Below are 25417 nucleotides of genomic sequence, written 5' to 3'. Positions count from 1 at the left end.
CCTATTCCCTTGGGTTCTAAGCATAATTCCCCTCCTTTGTCCCCGAGAGGTCTGACTTTTTCCCTGACAACTCTTTTGTTCCTAATATATGAATAAAATGCCTTAGGAGTCTCCTTAATCCTGTCTGCCAAGAACATTTCGTGACGTCTTTTTGCCCTTCTAACTCCCCGTTTGAGTTCTTTCCTACTCTCTCTGTATTCCTCCAGAGCTCCACCCGTTTTCAGTTACCTGGACCTAACGTACGCGTCTTTTCTTTTTGATCAGATCCTCAATTTCCCTGGTTATCCACGGCTCTCGAATCCTACCTTTGCTATCCTTCCTTTTTACAGGCACATGCCTGTCCTGCAGCCTTATCAACTGTTCCTTAGAAGACTCCCACATGCCAGACGTAGACTTACCCCCCGAACAGCCTCTCCCAATCAACTGCCACCAGTTCCTGCCTAATCCGGCTATAGTTAGCCTTCCCCCAATTTAGCACCCTACCCTTAAGACAACGCTCGTCCTTGTCCATTACTAGCCTAAAGTTAACAGAGTTGTGATCACTATTTGCCACATGTTCCCCTACCGAAACATTGACGACCTGACCGGGTTCATTTCCCAGAACTAGATCCAGTATAGCCCCCTCTCTAGTTGGGCTATCGACAGACTGTTCCAAAGAACCTTCCAGTACGCATTTTACAAATTCCTCCCCGTACAGACCCCCAGCCCTAAGCACTTTCCAGTCTATACCAGGGAAATTGAAGTCTTCCACTACAACAACCCTATTTTTTCTGCACATATCCAGAATCTCCTGACATATCCGTTCCTCCGCGTCCTGTGGGCTGTTGGGTGGCCTGTAGTATACCCCCAGCATAGTGATTGTACCTTTCCTGTTTCTGAGCTCCACCCACAGTGACTCATTACATGACCCCTCTAAATTGTCCACCCTCTGCACCGCTGTAATATGCTCCTTAACTAATACCGCTACTCCCCCACCTTTTTTAGCCCCTCCTCTGTCTCGCCTAAAACACTTATACCCCGGAATATTCAGCTGCCAGTCCTGTCCTTCTTTTAACCATATCTCCGTCACCGCAATCACATCCAAATTCCGCGTAAGCATTAAGGCCCTAAATTCGTCTGTCTTACCCGTTACGCTACTCGCATTGAAGCATTAATACCTGGTGAATCAGACAAGAGACACAATACTCGCTGACCATCTCACCTAATTATTATAGATAACTTGGAACCAGGAAAGCATTCCTCAGGGATTCAAAGACAAAGTTACAGAGGTGTAGCGGTAAAGATTGCCTCTGACCAAAATAAAGGGGGGTCAGTTTAGGACAGAGTTGAGGAGGAACTTCTTCTCTCAGAGGGTGGTGAATCTCTGGAATTCTCTGCCCACTGAAGTGGTGGAGGCGACCTCGTTGAACATAGAACATTACAGCGCAGTACAGGCCCTTCGGCCCTCGATGTTGCACCGACCAGTTGTACCAATCAAAAGCCCCTCTAATCAACACTATTCCAATATCATCCATATGTTTATCCAATAACCATTTGAATGCTCTTAATGTTGATGAGGCCACTACTGCTGCAGGCAGGGCATTCCATGCCCTTACTACTCTCTGAGTAAAGAACCTACTTCTAACATCTGTCCTATATCTCTCACCCCTCAATTTAAAGCTATGTCCCCTTGTGCTAGCCAACACCATCCGAGGAAAAAGACTCTCACTATCCACCCTATCTAATCCTCTGATCACCTTGTATGCCTCTATTAAGTCACCTCTTAACCTTCTTCTCTCTAACGAGAACAACCTCAAGCCCCTCAGCCTTTCCTCATACGATTTTCCCACCATACCAGGCAACATCCTGGTAAATCTCCTCTGCACCCTTTCCAACACTTCCACATCTTTCCTATAATGCGGCGACCAGAACGGTACGCAATACTCCAAATGCAGCCGCACCAGAGTTTTGTACAGTTGTAGCATGACCTCATGGCTCCGAAACTCAATCCCTCTACCAATAAAAGCTAACACACCGTACGCCTTCTTAACAACCCTCTCGACCTGGGTGCCAACTTTCAGGGATCTATGCACATGGACACCTAGATCCCTCTGTTCATCCACACTACCAAGTATCTTACCATTAGCCCAGTACTCTCTATTCCTGTTACTCCTTCCAAAGTGAATCACCTCTCACTTTTCCGCATTAAACTCCATTTGCCACCTCTCAGCCCAGCTCTGCAGCTTATCTATGTCCCTCTGTAAGCTGCCACTTCCCTCCGCACTGTCTACAACTCCACCGACTTTAGTGTCATCCGCAAATTCACTAATCCATCCTTCTACGCCCTCATCCAAGTTATTAATAAAAATGACAAACAGCAGTGGCCCCAAAACAGATCCTTGCGGTGCACCACTAGTAACTGAACTCCAGGATGAATATTTCCCATCAACCGCCACCCTCTGTTTTCTTACAGCTAGCCAATTCCTGATCCAAACCACTAAATCACCCTCAATCCTATGTGTCCGTATTTTCTGCAAAAGCTTACCATGGGGAACCTTATCAAACGCTTTGCTGAAATCCATATACACCACATCAACCGCTTTACCCTCATCCACCTCTTTGGTCACCTTCTCAAAGAACTCAATAAGGTTTGTGAGGCGCGACCTACCCTTCACAGAACCGTGCTGACTATCCCTAATCAAATTATTCCTTTCTAGGTGATTATAAATCCTATCTCTTATAATCCTTTCCAATACTTTGCCCACAACAGAAGTAAGGCTCACCGGTCTATAATTACCAGGGTTGTCCCTACTCCCCTTCTTGAACAAGGGGACAACATTTGCTATCCTCCAGTCTTCTGGCACTGTTCCTGTATACAACGACGACACAAAATCAAAGCCAAAGGCTCTGCAATCTCCCCTCTAGCCTCCGAGAGAATCCTAGGATAAATCCCATCCGGCCCAGGGGACTTATCTATTTTTACCCTTTCCAGAATTGCTAACACCTCCTCCTTATGAACATCAATCCCATCCAGTCCAACAGCCTGCATCTCAGTACTCCCCTCAACAACAGGGGCGGCACGGTAGCACAGTGGTTAGCACTGCTGCTTCACAGCTCCAGGGACCTGGGTTCGATTCCTGGCTTGGGTCACTGTCTGTGGGGAGTTTGCACATTCTCCTCGTGTCTGCGTGGGTTTCCTCCGGGTGCTCCGGTTTCCTCCCACAGTCCAAAAATGTGTGGGTTAGGTTGATTGGCCATGCTAAAAATTTCCCTTAGTGTCCTGAGATGCGTAGGTTAGAGGGATTAGTGGGTAAATATGTAGGGATATGGGGGTAGGGGCTGGGTGGGATTGTGGTCGGTGCAGACTCGATGGGCCGAATGGCCTCTTTCTGTACTGTAGGGTTTCTATGATGATGACAACACTGTCCCTCTCCTGTGTGAATACCGACGAAAAATATTCATTTAGTGCCTCTCCTATCTCTTCAGACTCCACGCACAACTTCCCACTACTGTCCTTGACTGGCCCTAATCTTACCCTAGTCATTCTTTTACTCCTGACATACCTATAGAAAGCTTTAGGGTTTTCCTTGATCCTACCTGCCAAAGACTTCTCATGTCCCCTCCTGGCTCTTCTTAACTCTTTCTTTAGGTCCTTCCTGGCCAACTTGTAACTCTCAAGTGCCCTAACTGAGCCTTCACGTCTCATCTTTACATAAGTCTCCATCTTCCTCTTCACAAGAGATTCAACCTCCTTAGTTCTCTGCCTTGCTTTCCAAAACAAAAGTGGCATCCATATTAGATATCACACAGAAGGGAAACTCATCAACTTGAAGAACCTACAGGCCAAAACCCAAAGTGCATGAACTACAGTTTATGATTTTTTAAAAAAAACTGATGATTGTTCCTTAAGTGCCTGTTCAAAACAAGAAATGCTACATAGTATGGACTGTTTCTCATCTGCATGTGATAACTTCAGCACCAAAAAGACTGAAGTCATCTACTAACCTGCCCCACAAAAGCAGCATCTCTAACAGTCAAATGGTCAAAGGCTTGAAGGAGATGACAAATTTATCTCCAGAGTAGTTGATATTGATAAAGTCAACACTAGAATAGCTAAAGCCAGCCTTGTTTTTGGCAAGTTGCAAAAAGTTGACTGGGAGCAAAGTGAAAAAGTGAAAGTATACAGAGCACTTGGCCTTCCAACTCTCTGGTAGGCTTGAGAAATCTGGACAGTCGTGCCTTACAAATTTGGTGGAGTTTTTTGAGGAAGTGACAAAAACGGTTGATGAAGGAAGGGCCGTGGATGTCGTCTATATGGATTTCAGTAAAGCATTTGACAAATTCCCACATGGCAGGTTGGTTAAGAAGGTTAAGGCTCATGGGATACAAGGAGAAGTGGCTAGATGGGTGGAGAACTGTCTTGGCCATAGGAGACAGAGGGTAGTGGTCGATGGGTCTTTTTCCGGCTGGAGGTCTGTGACCAGTGGTGTTCCGCAGGGCTCTGTACTGGGACCTCTGCTATTTGTGATATATATAAATGATTTGGAAGAAGGTGTAACTGGTGTTATCAGCAAGTTTGCGGATGACACGAAGATGGCTGGAATTGCGGATAGCGAAGAGCAGTCGGGCAATACAGCAGGATATAGATAGGCTGGAAAATTGGGCGGAGAGGTGGCAGATGGAGTTTAATCCGGATAAATGCGAAGTGATGCATTTTGGAAGAAATAATGTAGGGAGGAGTTATACAATAAATGGCAGAGTCATCAGGAATATAGAAACACAGAGGGACCTAGGTGTGCAAGTCCACAAATCCTTGAAGGTGGCAACACAGGTGGAGAAGGTGGTGAAGAAGGCATATGGTATGCTTGCCTTTATAGGACGGGGTATAGAGTATAAAAGCTGGAGTCTGATGATGCAGCTGTATAGAACGCTGGTTAGGCCTCATTTGGAGTACTGCGTCCAGTTCTGGTCGCCGCACTACCAGAAGGACGTGGAGGCATTAGAGAGAGTGCAGAGAAGGTTTACCAGGATGTTGCCTGGTATGGAGGGTCTTAGCTATGAGGAGAGATTGGGTAGACTGGGGTTGTTCTCCTTGGAAAGACGGAGAATGAGGGGAGATCTAATAGAGGTGTACAAGATTATGAAGGGTATAGATGGGGTGAACAGTGGGAAGCTTTTTCCCAGGTCGGAGGTGACGATCACGAGGGGTCACGGGCTCAAGCTGAGAGGGGCGAAGTATAACTCAGACATCAGAGGGACGTTTTTTACACAGAGGGTGGTGGGGGCCTGGAATGCGCTGCCAAGTAGGGAGGTGGAGGCAGGCACGCTGACATCGTTTAAGACTTACCTGGATAGTCACATGAGCAGCCTGGGAATGGAGGGATACAAACGATTGGTCTAGTTGGACCAAGGAGCGGCACAGGCTTGGAGGGCCGAAGGGCCTGTTTCCTGTGCTGTACTGTTCTTTGTTCTTTACTCAAAGTAAGCAAACAAGCTACTCCACTTTCAAATGACCTGCTTGTGGAGACTACTGAAGATGGCAAGATAAGGTTCCTAATATTGAACGCCCCTCCATGATCAACATGCCCAGCATCCATGCTTCGAAGACAACTGACATAAGATGGGAAGAACATACTGCCTGACTGATGAGCATTGCAAATAATTCTTCCACTGAAAGCTAATTGAAGGGGAAAGTTCACATGGAGGCCAGAAAAAGTGATTCAAGGGAAGGTCTAACTACAGAGTTTCAAAACTGCCCAAGAACCTTGCACAGGATTGCTCAACGTGGTTCAGCTTAATCAGCAACGACAACATCTCCTATGAACAGAACAGAGGTACATTGGCCAACAGGGAACATGAGCGTTGTGAAATCCAAAGCCACAAGCCTGCACCAACAATACATGTGTGCAACTGATCTTTTTGTGCTTGAATTGGACTGGTTAGCCATCTTCAAACACGACATCTAAAAATTAATTCTGGTTGATGAGACGGGCATCTGTAACCATGGAGAATGAACATGATGACGTGAACTGACTCTGCCCCTGCCACAATTCATCTGCCGCTGAAACCCTTTTTTACCTCTAAACCCGAAGATTCTAATGTGCTCCTAGTTTACCTATTGCATTCTCATCAGAGATTCGATGTCATCCCAAATTGAAAGAAAAGATGTATAATAATGCAAAGATTACCGGTAGGCCGCAAGATTGAGAAAAGGATAGAAATCATTTGGAAACGCGTGGCCTCATTAGGGAAAGTCAGCATGGCTTTGTGGGGACAGGTCATGCCGTACTAACTTGATTGATTTTTTTGAGGTGATGAAGGTGATCGATGAGGGTAGAGCAGTGGATGTTGTCTACATGGATTTTAGTAAGGATTTCAACAAGGTCCCTCATGGTAGGGTCACCCAGAAGATTAAGATGCATGGAACCCACAGTGACTTGGCCGCTTGGATTCAGAATTGGCTTGCTCATAGAAGTCGGAGACAAGTGGTGAAAGGGCGTTTTTCTGGCTGGAGGTCCGTGACTAGTGGTGTTCTGTAGGGATCCATACTGGGACCTCTGCTGTTTGTAATATATATATGTAAGTGACTTGGATGAAAACATAGATAGATGCGTTAGTAAGTTTGCAGACAACACGAAGATAGGTGGAGTTGTGGATAGTGTAGAATGTTGTCAAAGGATACAGCAGTATATCGATCAGCTGCAGATATGGGCGGAGAAATGGCAGATGGAGTTTAATCTGGGTAAGTGTGAGGTGCTGCACTTTGGGAGATTAAATGCTAAAGGTAAGTATACAGTTAATAGTAGGACCCTAAACAACACTGATGTACAGAGGGATCTTGGGGTTCAAGTCCACAGCTCCCTGAAAGTGGCGACACAAATAGACAGGGTAGTAAAGAAGGCAAAAGGCATGCTTGCCTTTATTGGTCGAGGCATTGAGTACAAGAGTCAGAATGTCATGTTGCAGCTTTATAAAACTTTGGTTAAGCCACACTTGGAGTATTGCGTTCCGTTATGGTCGCCACATTACAGGAAGGATGTGGAGGCTTTGGAGAAGGTGCAGAGGAGGTTTACCAGGATGCTGCCTGGATTAGAGGGTATGAACTATCTGGAGTAGCAGAGACTCAGGGGAGACCTGATAGAAGTCTACAAAATTATGAGAGGCATAAATAGGGTTGACAGTCAGAATCTCTTTTACAGAGTTGAAATGTCTAATACTAGACAGCATGCACTTAAGGTGAGAGGGGGAAGTTCAAAGGAGATGTGAGGGGCAAGATTTTTTTTTTTACACAGAGTGGTAGGTGTCTGGAACGTGCTGCCAGGGGTGGTGCAGGCAGACACGATAGGGGCATTTAGATAAGCATATGAATACGCAAGGAATAGAGGGGTATAGACCAAGGGCAGGCAGAAGGGATTAGTTAATTTAGTGTCATGTTCAGCACAACATCGTGGGCTGAAGAGCCTATCCCTGTGCTGTACTATTCTATGTTCAAATTTTAGAAACCAACAAAAAATGACTAAAACAAGAGGGAGAAATTATATTATGAGAGAAAACTAGCAAGAAATAAAGAAAACAGACAGTAAAAGCTTCCTCAAGTATATAAAAAAGGAAGAGTGACTAAAGTGAGCATTCGTCCTAGAAAGGATGAGACAGGGGAATAATGTGAAAGAAGGAGATGATGTGGAGATGCCGGCGTTGGACTGGGGTGAACACAGTAAGAGTTTTAACAACACCAGGTTAAAGTCCAACAGGTTTATTTGGTAGCAAATACCATAAGCTTTCGGAGCGCTGCTCCTTCGTCAGATGGAGTGGAAATGTGCTCTCAAACAGGGCACAGAGACACAAAATCAAGTTACAGAATACTGATTAGAATGCGAATCCCTACAGTCAACCAGATCTTAAAGATACAGACAATGTGTGTGGAGGGAGCATTAAGCACAGGTTGAAGAGGTGTGTATTGTCTTTAGACAGGACAGCCCGCAAGTCCAGGAGGCAAGCTGTGCGGGTTATTGATAATGTGACATAAATCCAACATCCTGGTTTAGGCCGTCCTCATGTGTGCGGAACTTGGCTATCAGTTTCTGCTCAGCGACTCTGCGCTGCCGTGTGTCGTGAAGGCCGCCTTGGAGAACGCTTACCTGAAGATCAGAGGCTGAATGCCCGTGACTGCTGAAGTGCTCCCCCACAGGAAGAGAACAGTCTTGCCTGGTGATTGTCGAGCGGTGTTCATTCATCCGTTGTCGTAGCATCTGCATGGGTTCCGCAATGTACCATGCCTCAGGACATCCTTTCCTGCAGCGTATCAGGTAGACAACGTTGGCCGAGTTGCAAGAGTAGGTACCGTGTACCTGGTAGATGGTGTTCTCACATGAGATGATGGCATCCGTGTCGATGATCCGGCACGTCTTGCAGAGGTTGCTGTGGCAGGGTTGTGTGGTGTCGTGGTCACTGTTCTCCTGAAGGCTGGGTAGTTTGCTGCGGACAATGGTCTGTTTGAGGTTGCGCGGTTGTTTGAAGGCAAGAAGTGGAGGTGTGGGGATGGCCTTGGCGAGATGTTCGTCTTCATCAATGACATGTTGAAGGCTTCGGAGGAGATGCCGTAGCTTCTCCGCTCCAGGGAAGTACTGGACGACGAAGGGTACTCTGTCCACCGTGTCCCGTGTTTGTCTTCTGAGGAGGTCGGTGCGGTTTTTCGCTATAGCGCGTCGGAACTGTTGATCGATGAGTCAAGTGCCATATCCTGTTCTTATGAGGGCATCTTTCAGCATCTGGAGGTGTCTGTTGCGATCCTCCACATCTGAGCAGATCCTGTGTATACGGAGGGCTTGTCCGTAGGCAAGACTGTTCTCTTCCTGTGGGGGAGCACTTCAGCAGTCACGGGCATTCAACCTCTGATCTTCAGGTAAGCGTTCTCCAAGGCGGCCTGCACGACACACGACAGCGGAGAGTCGCTGAGCAGAAACTGATAGCCAAGTTCCACACACATGAGGACGGCCTAAACCGGGATGTTGGATTTATGTCACATTATCAGTAACCCCCACAGCTTGCCTCCTGGACTTGCGGGCTGTCCTGTCTGGAGACAATACACATCTCTTCAACCTGTGCTTAATGCTCCCTCCACCCACATTGTCTGTATCTTTAAGATCTGGTTGGCTGTAGGGATTCGCATTCTAATCAGTATTCTGTAACTTGATTTTGTGTCTCTGTGCCCTGTTTGGGAGCACATTTCCACTCCATCTGATGAAGGAGCAGCGCTCCGAAAGCTAATGGTATTTGCTACCAAATAAACCTGTTGGACTTTAACCTGGTGTTATTCCAACAAGGAGATAGCAGAGACTTTGAACAAGTATTTTGTATCCGTCTTCACAGTAGAAACCCGAAAAGCATCCTAAAATAGGAAAAAAGCAAGAGGCAAAAGGGGTGATGGAACTTAAAACAATCACAATGACTAAAGAGAAAATAGGAGGGAAAACTAATGGGAAAATTATTATGGAATTAAAGGCTGACAAGTCCCCTGAACATGACAGCCTGCATCTAAGGGTCTTAAAGGAAGTGGCTGCAGAGACAGTGAATGCATTTGTTGTAATCTTCCAAAGTTCCCTAGATTCTGCAGATTGGAAAACCAGAAATATGACATCCCTATTCAAGAAAGGAGGAAAACAGAAAACAGGAAACCATAGGTCAATTAGATAACATTTGCAACTGGGAAAATGCCAAGAAATGGTCATTAAGTGGGGTAATAGCACGGGGATGAAAGGGTACCAGCAGATGTAGTGGATTTGCCCACATGAAAAGGTTACTACACAAGAGTCCATTTTTTTGGGGGTGATAATATTCACCTAAAGAGAGGATTGGTTAATTAACAAAAAGCAAGCTCGGAGTAAATGGGTCAGTTTAAGGTTGGCAAACTGTAATTAGTGGATTGCCATGGGGATCAATGACTGGCTCAACAATTTACAATCTAAATTACTTACTTGGATGAAGTGGCTGACTATATTATAGTCAAATTTGCTGATGATACAAAGATAGATGCAGTTGAGGAGACAAAGGGAGATAGACAGGTTTACTGAGTGGGCAAAAATTTTGCAGATGGAGAATATTATAAAATGTGAGGCTGTCCACTTTGGCAGGAATTGAAAAGCAGCATGTTATTTAAATAGAGAAGGACTGCAGAATGTTACAGAACAGTGGGATCTGGCTGAGTTTGTACATGAATCACAAAAAGCTAACATGCAGGTACAGCAATAATTAGGAAGACAAATAGAATTGTGGCTCTTATTACAAAGAGGATGGAATGTAAAAGTAGGGAAGTTTTGCTTCAACTATACAGAGCATTGCTGAGACTGCACCTGGAGTACTGTGTACAGTTTAAGTCTCCTTATTTAAGGATATACTTTTATTGGAAACAATTCAGAGACGGTTCAGTAGCTGATTCCTGGGATGAAGGGCGAGTCATACGAGGAAAGATTGAGCAGGTTGGATCATTGCGAGGGCCTTGACATTTTAGATGTTGAGGAGATGTTTCCCCTCATGAGTGAATCTAGAACTGGGGACAGTTTCAAAATAAGGAGTCTCCCAATTAAGTCGGAGTGGAGGAGGAAATTCTTCTGACAGAAGGTCATTAGTCTTTGGAATTCTTTGCCCCAGAAAGAAGTGAAGGCTGTGTCTTTGAATACATTCAAGGCCGAGTTAGACAAATTTTTGATTAGCAAGGGAGATGGGAGGCAGACAGGAAAGTGGAGTTAAGGCCACAATCAGATCAGCCATGATCTTATTGCAGAATGGAGCAAGTTCAAGGGGTCAAATGGCATACTTCTGTTTATGTAGTTATGATCTTATGCCCCTGCCCTTACTCGCGTCAATTCCCATTCACACAGCACTCCTGTGTGAACTGCCTTAAATTAGCTCCCAGTTAAGCATCCCCTTGATTGTAAAACTCCCATTTAGGTAGACCCCATCACTACAATCTCCCCCATCCCCACAATAGAACATAGAACATAGAACATAGAACATTACAGCGCAGAACAGGCCCTTCGGCCCACGATGTTGCACCGACCAGTTAAAAAAAAAAACTGTGACCCTCCAACCTAAACCAATTTCTTTTCGTCCATGAACCTATCTACGGATCTCTTAAACGCCCCCAAACTAGGCGCATTTACTACTGATGCTGGCAGGGCATTCCAATCCCTCACCACCCTCTGGGTAAAGAACCTACCCCTGACATCGGTTCTATAACTACCCCCCCTCAATTTAAAGCCATGCCCCCTCGTGCTGGATTTCTCCATCAGAGGAAAAAGGCTATCACTATCCACCCTATCTAAACCTCTAATCATCTTATATGTTTCAATAAGATCCCCTCTTAGCCGCCGCCTTTCCAGCGAAAACAATCCCAAATCCCTCAGCCTCTCCTCATAGGATCTCCCCTCCATACCAGGCAACATCCTGGTAAACCTCCTCTGCACCCTCTCCAAAGCCTCCACATCCTTCCTGTAATGTGGGGACCAGAACTGCACACAGTACTCCAAGTGCGGCCGCACCAGAGTTGTGTACAGTTGCAACATAACGCTACGACTCCTAAATTCAATCCCCCTACCAATAAACGCCAAGACACCATATGCCTTCTTAACAACCTTATCTACTTGATTCCCAACTTTCAGGGATCTATGCACACATACACCTAGATCCCTCTGCTCCTCCACACTATTCAAAGTCCTCCCGTTAGCCCTATACTCAACACATCTGTTATTCCTACCAAAGTGAATTACCTCACACTTCTCCGCATTAAACTCCATCCGCCACCTCTCGGCCCAACTTTGCAACCTGTCTAAGTCTTCCTGCAAACTACGACACCCTTCCTCACTGTCTACCACACCACCGACTTTGGTGTCATCAGCAAATTTGCTAATCCACCCAACTATACCCTCATCCAGATCATTAATAAATATTACAAACAGCAGTGGCCCCAAAACAGATCCCTGAGGTACACCACTTGTAACCGCACTCCATGATGAATATTTACTATCAACCACCACCCTCTGTTTCCTATCCGCTAGCCAATTCCTGATCCAATTTCCTAGATCACCCCCAATCCCATACATCTGCATTTTCTGCAGAAGCCTACCATGGTGAACCTTATCAAACGCCTTACTAAAATCCATATATACCACGTCCACTGCCTTGCCCCCATCCACCTCCTTGGTCACTTTCTCAAAAAACTCAATAAGGTTAGTAAGGCACGACCTACCTGCCACAAAACCATGCTGACTATCACCTATCAATTCATTACTCTCCAAATAACTATAAATCCTATCCCTTATAATTTTTTCCAACATCTTGCCGACAACAGAAGTGAGACTCACCGGTCTATAATTCCCGGGGAAGTCTCTGTTCCCCTTCTTAAACAATGGGACAACATTCGCTAACCTCCAATCTTCTGGTACTATACCAGAGGCCAACGACGACCTGAAGATCAGAGCCAGAGGCTCTGCAATCACTTCTCTTGCCTCCCAGAGAATCCTTGGATAAATCCCATCCGGATAAATCTTCAAGAGATGTGTGTTCATCTAATTCTGACTACCTGAGCATTACTCCAGTGGGTCTTCCGGCTTCTGCTCTGGGCCCTAAGCTCTGGAATTTTCTCCATTACTGCCTTTAAGACACTCCCTTGTATAAACACTTCTCTGACTGCCTTATATAGATTGGTGTCAAATGATGCTTTATAACGTGCCTGTGAAGCACTTTGCAATGTTTTCTTCCATTAAAGGTTACATAAATAGAAAGTTGCTGGTGCTTAATTTCAGCAAGTATTTTTGTGGTTTTCTAGATGGCGCATTGGAATGTTTGTTTGAATTTACATTGGAGATTTTAAATGAAATGAATTGGAGATTCATCCCAATTTCTGGAAGATGTTTTCAGTAAACACAACTATACAGTGGAAACGTTTGTACAAGGAAAATAAACCTTTACCCTTGCAAGAATGCTGGGATCCACAGCAACTACCTCGGATAGACACTTCATGGCCTTTGTTCGTACAGCAATCGCACTCTCTCCTAGTACACGTAGAATCTGTAAATCATCATATCCAATACACAGCATCAATGACTTTGGGAACACAGAAGCATTTCTTTCAATTTCTGCCACTTTTTTGTGGATCACAACAGTACTACCCCACCATATACTGCAAATTTCTTCTCCATTTGCGCTAATCTTAGAAGCTTGCTGAATGAGGCTCTTGCTACAGACTGCAGAAGTCAATAGCTGCTACATTCTTAAAATTCTGGTTTTGCTGCCTATTTTATATTCTCTATTGCCTCAGTGGCACAATGGTTAGCACTGCTGCTTCACAGCGTCAAGGACCTGGGTTCTTGGGTCACTGTCTGTGTGGAGTTTGCACATTCTCCACGTGGCTGTGTAGGTTTCCTCTGGGTGCTCTGGTTTCCTCCCACAGTCCAAAGATGTGCGGGTTAGGTGGATTGGCCGTGCTAAATTCCCTGAGTGTCAGGGGGATCAGCAGGGTAGGTACATGGGGTTGCTGGGAGGGGGCCTGGGTGGGATTGTTGTCGGTGCAGGCTCGATGGACCGTATAGCCTCCTTCTGCGCTGTAGGGATTCTATGATTGATCCCAGTATATATTTGTTCCAAAAGGTTTTTGTTGATAACTTATTCCATGCACTTCCCGCAAAGTCCACCATGGCATCTCCAACCATCTCTGAATGCCTCAAAATCCGTTCCCATTTTCCCTGTAACTTCCAATTAGAATTCCCCCTATTAAGTTTTTATGACTCAGTTCCAAAATAATCTTAACAAGTCACTGAATCATACTGCACAAGCCATTCAGCCTCTCAGGTCAGTCTAACCAACTACAGCAGAGGTAGGAATACAAAAGAGAGCGAGAAAGAGCAAGACAGAGTGCAGCCGGGAGGATAAAACAGCACGAGGAAGAGCAGACTGAGTGCGGAGCCAGAGAAAGATAGAAGAGCAGATACGTAGGTAAATCTCAGAGGTATAAAAATAATAGACTAATAATAGTAGGGGATTTCAACTTCTCTAGTATTATGGGCAGCACAAGGGCACAGTGGTTAGCACTGCTGCCTCACAGTGCTGGGACCAATTCCAGCCTCAGGCCAGTGTGTGGAGTTTGCACGTTCTCCGTGTTTGCGTGGGTTTCCTCCGGTTGGTCCAGTTTCCTTCCACACTCCAAAGATGTGCGGGTTAGGTTGATTGGCCATGCTAATTAACCCTTAGTATCAGGGGGATTAAGAGGGTAAATATGTGGGTTTATGGGGACTGGACATAGGTGGGTTGTTGTCGGTACAGGCTCAATGGGCCAAATGGCTTCCTTCTGCACTGTAGATTCTATAATAATTGGGATAGACAAAGTGTGAAAGGTTTAGAGTGGCAGAATTTTTAAAGTGCACCAATGAGAGCATTCTGAGCCAGCAGGTAGAATGTTCTACAAGGGAGGGGGGAAGTATGCCCCTAATTTTAGGGCATGAAGGTGGGCAAGTTGTAGTAATGTTAGTGGGGTGCAGTTCAGTTATAGTGACCATAATCCAGTAGGATTTAAGGTGGCTATGGAAAACACAAAGATAGACCACAAATAAAGGTCTGAATTGGGGGAAGGCCAATTTTAATATAAGACAGGATCTGTCCTGTAAAGGCGATCAGCACAGGCTTGGAGGGCTGAAGGGCCTGCTCCTGTGCTGTACTGTTCTTTGCTCTGTCCCAAACAGACTGGGAGCAGTTACTTGTACAAAGCTCCACAGCAAAGCAGTGGGAATCATTCAAAAAGGAAATTGAGTGCAGGGACAACATGTTCCTATAAAGGTAAAGAGAGCCCTAGATGTCAAGGGACATGATGTGGAGATGCCGGCGTTGGACTGGGGTAAACACAGTAAGAAGTCCAACACCACCAGGTTAAAGTCCAACAGGTTTATTTGGTAGCAAAAGCCACTAGCTTTCGGAACAGGCTGTTCCTTCGTCAGGTGGGTGGGAGTTCCGATCAGAACTCCCACCCACCCGACGAAGGAACAGCCTGTTCTGAAAGCTAGTGGCTTTTGCTACCAAATAAACCTGTTGGACTTTAACCTGGTATTGTTAGACTTCTTACTGTCAAGGGACAAACAGGACTGGATAAGGAAAAAACTGGAGGCTTATGGCAGATAGTAGTGACTCTAAAGTGTTTACCCCCTGCACTTTCTATACTCTTCTAGGAGAGTGAAAAGGGGACATAAAAATTGGTAAGCAAAATTAAAATTTCCAAGGTGTTTTGTGACTATATTAAAGATGAGAGAGTAAGCAGAGAAAGGGTAGGGCCCATTAGGGACCAAACTGGTAATGTGTGTGTGGAGCTGGAAGACGTAGGTGAGGTTTTAAATGAGTTTTTTTTGCACCCCCATTTCACCCCATAGAGAAGGCCAATATAGGTACAGAAATCTGGGAGGGACTGTAATTTAATTGAACAAATTAGCATTGGGATGCAGGAGGTATTGTATTAGCGGTTTTAGCTGACTTAAAAGTGGATAAATTCCCAGGCCCAGATGAGGTGTATCCCGGGCTGCTGTGGGAGGCAAGGGAGGAGATTGCAGGGGCTCTAATGCTAATTTTCAAATCCTCTCTGGCCACAGGAGAGGTGCCAGAGTCCGCGGGTGACATGAAAATTAGTGTGGTAAATAGCGAGGAGGATTAGGGTCACAGGACGATATGGATGGGCTAGTCAGATGGACAGCGGTCAATGAAATTTAACCCTGAAAAGTGTGAGATGATGCATTTTGGGAGCACTAACAAGGTAAGAGAATACACAATGAATGGTAGGATGCTAGGAAGTACAGAGGGATCTTGGGGTGCAGAGTCAAAGATCCCCAAAGGCAGCAAGACAGGTAGATAAGATGGTCAAGAAGGCATATGGGACACATGCCTTTATTAGCCGAGGCATAGTAACTCACTTTCTGGCAGCCCCCCAATCTCCACCATCTGCCATGGTGAGATTCAAACCCAGATCCCCAGAGGATTACCCTGGGCCTCGAGATGACTAGTCCATCGATAACACCACTCCTCCACCGCCTCTCGACATACTGAAGCTTTTCATCTCTGGTTTCATTGTGGTAAATATTCCCTATTCTCCCTTCAAGCCTTCCTAAAATGTGGTGTTCAGAATTGGATACCAGAAGAATTCCCACCACCTCCTTCTTAGTCTAGGTTCTTTTACATGCCCCTGGAAAGTTGACAAAGCTTCAGTTCAATGTTTCATCTGAAATTTCGGAATTCACTGAACCAAACAAATTTTGAATTTCAAATTAAACAGATTAGAACTTTTCTACATACTAGATCAGCTCAGTCTCTAATGCACAATGGGCAGTTAGGAAGACAAGGCCACCCAACACAAAACCTACTACTTCCACAGACCACACATTGCAAACTTGAATTTTGACTTGCCGACATTCGCCTCTCTAACAAAGCTCGATTAAATGGATCTACTAATTTGTGTACGGTGCTTAATGTCTCAACACCTTTCCAGACAGGTATTGATTAAATTTGTTTCAAAACCAATGGTATATAGCTATCACTCACCTGTGTCAAATAAATATCAAAGCTCTGTGCAAACGGCCTCATGGAGGCCAAGTATCGGACAATCAGACAGGCATCTTCATAGTCCACATTAGCAGAGTTCATTCTGTGGGTGCAAAAAGAAACTAGTCAAACTTGAGGCAAGACAACAGATCAATATAAGAACTAGGAGCAGGAGTAGGCCATCTGGCCCCTCGAGCCTGCTCTGCCATTCAATAAGATCATGGCTGATCTTTTCATGGACTCACCTCCACTTACCCGCCCGCTCACCATAACCCTTAATTCCTTTACTGTTCAAAAATCTATCCATCTTTGTCTTAAAGACATTTAATGAGGTAGCTTCAACTGCTTCACTGGGCAGGGAATTCCACAGATTCACAACCCTTTGGGTGAAGAGGTTCCTCCTCAACTCAGTCCTAAATCTGCTTCCCCTTATTTTGAGGTTATGCCCCTTAGTTCTCGTTTCACCCGCCAATGGAAACAACATCCCTGCTTCTATCTTATCTATTGCCTTCATAATTTGTGTTTCTATAAGATCCCCCCCTCACTCTTCTAAATTCCAATGAGCATGGTCCCAGTCTACTCGGTCTCTCCTCAGAAGCCAACCCTCTCAATGCCGGAATCAACCTGGTGAGTCTTTTCTGTACCCCCTCCAGTGCCAGTATATCCTTTCTCAAGTAAGGAGACCAAAACTGTACACAGTACTCCAGGTGTAGCCTCACCAGTATCTTATACAGCTGCAAATAACCTCCCTTATGACTAAAGGTGTCCCTTAGTAGCTGAAGATTTGTTTAATGGCTTGAAAGTGTACTATTTGGTTGGTCATTTTAGTGATTTGTTTAGCAAGATTAACTAGATGCACCCCGAGTCAAGCTATTCCAGCACAGGTACAACATTGGGATTTATTCAGAAAATTGCTCAAATATGTTCTATCCACAGGACAAATTCAATTACTGACCCATGAGTCCATCTCAATAATCGGCAAAGTGAAGCAAGGTGTTGGTGACAGTGCTAGGAAGAGGCACTTACTGAGTAATAATCTTCTCCCTGATGCTCAGTTGGGATTCAACCAAAACACTCAGAAAGAAGATGGTTTTGACTGTTGGAAGGTCAATCGTCTCAGTCCATTGCTGCAGGTGTTCCTCAGAATAGTGTCTTAGGCCCAACCACCTTCAGCTGTTTTATCAATGACGTTCCCCTCAAAGTCAGAGGTGGGATGTTTGCAGAATGTTCAGCACCATTCGTGACCCTTCAGATACTGAAGAAATCAGTGTCCAAATGCAGTAAGATCTGGACAATATCCAGGCTTGGGCTGACAAGTGGTAAGTAACATTCATACCACACAAGTAACAGGCAATGGCCATCTCCAACAAGAGAGAATCCAACCATCTCCCTACAACACTCAATGAAATTACCATCACTGAATCCCCACTATCAACATTCTGGGGGCTACCATTGGCCTGGAACTGAACTGAACGAGCCAAATAAATACTGCAGCTACACAAGCAGGTCAAAGGCTGGGAATTCTGCAGAGAGCACTTTACATCATGACTCCCCAAAGTCTGTCCACCATCTACAAGGCACAAGTAAGGAGTGGGATGGAATACTCCTCACTTGCCTGGATGAGTGCAGTTCCAACAACACTCAAGAAGCTCAACATCACCCAGGACAAAGCAGCCCACCTATTTGGCACTGCAACCATCACCTTTAACATTCATCTCCCTCCCCCACCGATGCAAAGTGGCAGCAAAGGATGAGTGGTATCCCAAGGGTAAGGTGTTGGATTGGGGGAAGGCTAACTTTAGTGGGATTAGGCAGAAATTGGCAGCTGTTGATTGGGAGAGGCTGTTTGAGGGTAAATCCACATCTGGCATGTGGGAGTCTTTTAAGGAACAGTTGTTAAGGCTGCAGGATAGGCATGTGCCTGTAAAAAAGGATAGGAAGGGTAGGATTCGAGAACCGTGGATAACCAGGGAAATTGAGGGACTGGTCAAAAAGAAAAGAGAGGCGTATGTTAGGTCCAGGCAGCTAAAAATGGAGGGAGCTCTGGAGGAGTACAAAGAAAGTAGGAAAGAACTCAAACGGGGAATTAGAAGGGCAAAAAGGGGTCACGAAATGTCCTTGGCAGACAGGATTAAGGAGAATCCCAAGGTATATTATTCATACGTTAGGAACAAAAGGGTTGTCAGGGAAAAAAGCGGACCTCTCAGGGACAAAAGTGGGGAATTATGCTTGGAGCCCAAAGAAGTAGGGGAGATCCTAAATGAATACTTTGCATCGGTATTCACAAAGGAGAGGGGTGTGTTGACTGGGAGTGTCTCGGAGGGGAGTGTTGAACCGTTGGAGAAAATCTCCATTACAAGGGAGGAAGTGTTAGGTTTGTTAGAGAATATAAAGACTGACAAATCCCCAGGGCCTGATGGAATCTATCCAAGGCTGCTCAGGGAGACGAGAGATGAAATCGCTGGGCCTCTGACGCAAATCTTTGTCTTGTCACTGGACGCAGGTGAGATCCCAGAGGATTGGAGGATAGCTAATGTGGTCCCGTTATTTAAGAAGGGTAGGAACGATAACCCGGGTAATTATAGGCCGGTGAGCTTGACGTCCGTGGTGGGGAAGTTGTTGGAGAAGATTCTTAGAGATGTATGCGCATTTAGAAAGGAATAAACTCATTAACGATAGTCAGCATGGTTTTGTGAGAGGGAGGTCATGCCTCACTAACCTGGTGGAGTTTTTTGAAGAAGTGACTAGAATGGTTGACGAGGGAAGGGCCGTGGATGTCGTCTATATGGACTTTAGTAAAGCGTTTGACAAAGTCCCTCATGGTAGGCTGGTGAAAAAGGTTGGATCTCATGGGATAAAGGGGGAGGTGGCTAGATGGGTGGAGAACTGGCTTGGTCACAGAAGACAGAGGGTGGTAGTGGAAGGGTCTTTTTCCGGCTGGAGGCCTGTGACTAGTGGTGTTCCACAGGGCTCTGTATTGGGACCTCTGCTGTTTGTGATTTATATAAACGATCTGGAAGAAGGTGTAACTGGGGTGATCAGTAAGTTTGCAGATGACACAAAATTGGCAGGACTTGCAGATAGTGAGGAGCATTGTCAGAAACTACAGAAGGATATAGATAGGCTGGAAATTTGGGCAAAGAAATGGCAGATGGAGTTCAATCCAGATAAATGCGAAGTGATGCATTTTGGTAGAAATAATGTAGGGAGGAGCTATACGATAAATGTCAGAACCATAAAGGGTGTAGATACGCAGAGGGACCTGGGTGTGCAAGTCCACAGATCCTTGAAGGTGACGTCACAGGTGGTGAAGGTGGTGAAGAAGGCATATGGCATGCTTGCCTTTATAGGACGGGGCATAGAGTATAAAAGTTGGGGTCTGATGTTGCAGATGTATAGAACGTTGGTTCGGCTGCATTTGGAATACTGCGTCCAGTTCTGGTCACCACATTACCAGAAGGATGTGGAGGCTTTGGAGAGAGTACAGAGGAGGTTTACCAGGATGTTGCCTGGTATGGAGGGGCTTAGTTATGAGGAGAGATTGGGTAAACTGGGGTTGTTCTCCCTGGAAAGAAGGAGGATGAGGGGAGACTTAATAGAGGTGTATAAAATTATGAAAGGCATAGATAGGGTGAACGGTGGGAAGCTTTTCCCCAGGTCGGTGGTGACGTTCACGAGGGGTCATAGGTTCAAGGTGAAGGGGGGGAGGTTTAACACAGATATTAGCAGGACATATTTTACACAGAGGGTGGTGGGGGCCTGGAATGCGCTGCCAGGCAAGGTGGTGGAGGCGGACACACTGGGAATGTTTAAGACTTATCTAGATAGCCATATGAACGGAGTGGGAATGGAGGGATACAAAAGAATGGTCTATTTTGGACCAGGGAGCGGCACGGGCTTAGAGGGCAGAAGGGCCTGTTCCTGTGCTGTGTTGTTCTTTGTTCAGTGTGTACCATCTACAGGGTGCACTACAGTAACACAGCAAGGCTCCCTGGACAGTACTTTCCAAATCTGCGGCCTCAAACACATAGGAGGACAAGGGCAACAGACACATGGGACACCACACCTGCAGTCTCCCCTCCAAGCCACACAACATCCTGACTTGGAACTTCATTGCTGCTCCTTCACTATCATGGGATCCTGATCCTGGATGCCCTTTCTAACAGTACTGATGGTGCACCTGTACCAAATGGACTGCAGCAGTTCAAGAAGGTGACTCTCAACTACCATCTCAAGGGCAATTAGGGGTGGGAATCAAATGCTGGTCTCGTCAGCAATGTCCAATTTCACCCCTCCCGAAGGACCTTGGAGTTGCCGAGAAATGTATTTTATTGGCCCACAACCCAGTCACAGAGGGACCACACTGATGCCTAGGTAATGGTGGATTGGGTCTCCTAATGGATGTAGGCTTTCCAACAAACAACTAATACTGCGTGTAAAGCAGCCAGGATCTTAGTGAGCGAGTTGACCTGTAGGTTAAGTCCCCTGTCAGGAGTCAGGAGTAAAAGAATGACTAGGGTAAGATTAGGGCCAGTCAAGGACAGTAGTGGGAAGTTGCGCGTGGAGACTGAAGAGATAGGAGAGGCACTAAATGAATATTTTCCGTCGGTATTCACACAGGAGAGGGACAGTGTTGTTGAGAGGAGTACTGAGATGCAGGCTGTTGGACTGGACAGGATTGAGGTTCGTGAGGAGGTGTTAGCAATTCTGGAAAGGGTAAAAATAGATAAGTCCCCTGGGCTGGATGGGATTTATCCTCGCATTCTCTGGGAGGCGAGAGAGGAGATTGCAGAGCCTTTGGCTTTGATCTTTGTGTTGTCATTGTCTACAGGAACAGTGCCAGAAGACTGGAGGATAACAAATGTTGTCCCCTTGTTCAAGAAGGGGAGTAGGGACAACCCTGGTAATTATAGACCGGTGAGCCTTACTTCTGTTGTGGGCAAAGTTTTGAAAAGGATAAGAGATAGGATTTATAATCATCTAGAAAGGAATAATTTGATTAGGGATAGTCAGCACGGTTTTGTGAAGGGTAGGTCGTGCCTCATGAACCTTATTGAGTTCTTTGAGAAGGTGACCAAAGAGGTGGATGAGGGTAAAGCGGTTGATGTGGTGTATATGGATTTCAGCAAAGCGTTTGATAAGGTTCCCCATGGTAAGCTATTGCAGAAAATACGGACACATGGGATTGAGGGTGATTTAGTGGTTTGGATCAGGAATTGGCTAGCTGCAAGAAAACAGAGGGTGGTGGTTGATGGGAAATATTCATCCTGGAGCTCAGTTACTAGTGGTGTACCGCAAGGATCTGTTTTGGGGCCACTGCTGTTTGTCATTTTAATTAATGACCTGGATGAGGGCGTAGAAGGATGGATTAGTAAATTTGCAGATGACACTAAAGTCGGTGGAGTTGTAGACAGTGCGGAGGGAAGTGGCAGGTTACAGAGGGACATAGACAAGCTGCAGAGCTGGGCTGAGAGGTGGCAAATGGAGTTTAATGCGGAAAAGTGTGAGGTGATTCACTTTGGAAGGAGTAACAGGAATACAGAGTACTGGCTAATGGTAAGATACTTGGTAGTGTGGATGAACAGAGGGATCTAGGTGTCCATGTGCATAGATCCCTGAAAGTTGGCACCCAGGTTGATAGGGTTGTTAAGAAGGCGTACGGTGTGTTAGCTTTTATTGGTAGAGGGATTGAGTTTCGGAGCCATGAGGTCATGCTGCAACTGTACAAAACTCTGGTGAGGCCGCATTTGGAGTATTGCGTACAGTTCTGGTCGCCGCATTATAGGAAGGATGTGGAAGTGTTGGAAAGGGTGCAGAAGAGATTTACCAGGATGTTGCCTGGTATGGTGGGAAGATCGTATGAGGAAAGGCTGAGGGACTTGAGGTTGTTTTTGTTAGAGAGAAGAAGGTTAAGAGGTGACGTAATAGAGGCATACAAGATGATCAGAGGATTAGATAGGGTGGATAGTGAGAGCCTTTTTCCTCGGATGGTGATGGCTAGCACGAGGGGACATAGCTTTAAATTGAGGGGTGAGAGATATAGGACAGATGTTAGAGGTAGGTTCTTTACTCAGAGAGTAGTAAGGGCGTGGAATGCCCTGCCTGCAGCAGTAGTGGACTCGTCAACATTAAGAGCATTCAAATGGTCATTGGATAAACATATGGATGATATTGGAATAGTGTAGATTAGAGGGGCTTTAGATTGGTTTCACTGGTCGGCGCAACATCGAGGGCCGAAGGGCCTGTACAGCGCTGTAATGTTCTATGTTCCTATTAAAGATAGATAGTGGTCAGGGGTCACATTGTACTGGAAAACACTCAATTATAAGAATTCATGAGGATTAAGCACAAGTTACATATTTCCTGCCTACGTGTTCAGGAGTAGTGGGAAAGGGAAACCGGACCTTCCAAACTATGTTGCAGCCGTGTGCAGATCACCCCACCCAAGGGGTTATCATGCTGCCAATGTGTTTGATGCAAATTGAGTCAACAACAGGAGTCTCCACACTAGGTAATGACAGGAGACTAATGAGGACACTTGACACTTACAGACGCGATTCCTTTGATGCAAGAACCCTGTGGCTCTCAATGGTTTATGGTGTGGAGATGCTGGCGTTGGACTGGGGTAAACACAGTAAGTCTCACAACACCAGGTTAAAGTCCAACAGGTTTATTTGGTAGCAAAAGCCACTAACTAGCTTTCGGAGCGCTGCTCCTTCGTCAGGTAAGTGGGAGTTCGGTTCACAAACAGGGCATATAAAGCCACAAACTCAATTTACAAAATAATGGTTGGAATGCGAGAGGGTTAAGCACCTGTGCTTAACCCTCTCTCCACTCACATTGTCTGTACCTTTAAGACTTGATTACCTGTAAAGACTCGCATTCCAACCATTATTTTGTAAATTGAGTTTGTGTCTTTATATGCCCTGTTTGTGAACAGAACTCCCACTTACCTGACGAAGGAGCAGCGCTCCGAAAGCTAGTGGCTTTTGCTACCAAATAATCCTGTTGGACTTTAACCTGGTGTTGAGACTTCTTACTGTTTAAATGGTTTAAGCAGGTGAAGTACATCAGTCCAATGAGTCTGTAGTATGTGGCTCCAAAATCAGGGCAGACAATAAACTCAATTTATAAAGTACTTCAATGCCCTCTGGTCCTAAACTACAGGAGATGCCAGAAATCAATCAAAAATCTTGCTAACTGGTCAAGTGACTGAAACGATTTGTGAAGGGAGGAACTAATTAACTGTTTTGTAAAAAGAGATAGATCAAAGTTATGTTTATTGTAGCGGAGAGAAAACTGATGTCAAGCAGAGGAACCTCAAGCAGAGGAACTACCTCCACTAAGGACCATATGAGAAGCCCAAACAGGGTAAAGAAGTCCATAGAGACTACAGCAGTCTAAGACAAAGTCAGTGTTTGAGAAACCCAAAAGATGAATTCAGTGCAGTGTTTTATGGATGCCGGAATCCATAGCCGAACAGGAAGTATGAGCTGTGTTGCTAACTGTTCAGTTTACCAAGTCATATTTCATGCACTTAAATCTTTCCAAGATTGCTACAATCTAACGGTCTTCTTATCAACTTATTAATCATGCCTGAAATCGCGACAGGGAACTGAAAAGGAAAATATGACTGACCAAAATAGACTGGGAGAATAGAATAGCAGTTAATATAAAAAGGAATTCAAAAAATCTCCTAGCACGTAAATACTGAATGGGAAATGAGAGGCGGGTTGGGCCTACTGCGGACAATGCGGGTGAGAGGTATGCCTACAGGACAAGGAAAGAATAATTTTCTAAGATTTAGTCTTTTGTGACACTGATGATTGATGAGGGTCGGGCAGTGAATGTTGTCTACATGGACTTCAGCAAGGCCTTTGACAAGTTCCCTCATGGCAGATTGCTGCAGAAGGTGAAGTCGCATGGGATCAGAGATGAGCTGGCAAGGTGGATACAAAACTGGCTTGGTCAAAGAAGGGTACGCTTCTGAATGGAGGGCTGTGACAAATGGCATTCCTCAGAGATCAGCGCGGGGACCTTCGCTGTTTAAATGATTTGGCGGAAAATGTAACTGGATTGATTAGTAAGTTTGCAGATGACACAAAGGTTGGTGGATTTGCAGATAGCGGACCATCAGAGGATATATAGCAGGATACAGATCAGTTGGAGACTTGGTGGAGAGCAAAGAACAAAACAGCACAGGAACAGGCCCTTCGGCCCTCAAAGCCCGTGCCGCTTCCTGGTCCAAACTAGACCATTCTTTTGTATCCCTCCATTCCCACTCCGTTCATGTGGCTATCTAGATAAGTCTTAAACGTTCCCAGTGTCCCCGCCTCCACCACCTTGCCTGGCAGCGCATTCCAGGCCCCCACCACCCTGTGTGTAAAATATGTCCTTCTGATATCTGTGTTAAACCTCCCCCCCTTCACCTTGAACCTATGACCCCTCGTGAACGTCACCACCGACCTGGGGAAAAGCTTCCCACCGTTCACCCAATCTATGCCTTTCATAATTTTATACACCTCTATTAAGTCTCCCCTCATCCTCCTCCTTTCCAGGGAGAACAACCCCAGTTTACCCAACCTCTCCTCATAACTAAGCCCCTCCATACCAGGCAACATCCTGGTAAACCTCCTCTGTACTCTCTCCAAAGCCTCCACGTCCTTCTGGTAGTGTGGCGACCAGAACTGGACGCAGTATTCCAAATGCGGCCGAACCAACGTTCTATACATGTGCAACATCAGACCCCAACTTTTATACTCTATGCCCCGTCCTATAAAGGCAAGCATGCCATATGCCTTCTTCACCACCTGTGACGTCACCTTCAAGGATCTGTGGACTTGCACACCCAGGTCCCTCTGCCTATCTA

At 45.6% G+C, this 25417-nt stretch overlaps 1 protein-coding gene across 10 annotated transcripts in view; it reads right to left on the bottom strand.

Annotated features, from left to right (window-relative positions):
* LOC144495209 (nipped-B-like protein) overlaps positions 1 to 25417 on the bottom strand; it is a 728344-nt gene that overhangs the window by 235076 nt on the left and 467851 nt on the right. For all 10 annotated transcript variants that reach the window (XM_078215273.1, XM_078215271.1, XM_078215278.1 and 7 more), the window contains 2 exons: positions 16549 to 16651; positions 12946 to 13044 (listed from right to left, as the gene is read on the bottom strand). In XM_078215273.1, the coding sequence (XP_078071399.1) occupies positions 12946 to 13044; positions 16549 to 16651 (202 nt within the window). The remainder of the gene's footprint in view (positions 1 to 12945; positions 13045 to 16548; positions 16652 to 25417) is intronic.

This window comes from Mustelus asterias, chromosome 6 (genome assembly GCF_964213995.1).
Source record: "Mustelus asterias chromosome 6, sMusAst1.hap1.1, whole genome shotgun sequence".
NCBI lineage: Eukaryota > Metazoa > Chordata > Chondrichthyes > Carcharhiniformes > Triakidae > Mustelus > Mustelus asterias.
This window is presented reverse-complemented; position numbering and strand designations above follow the sequence as displayed.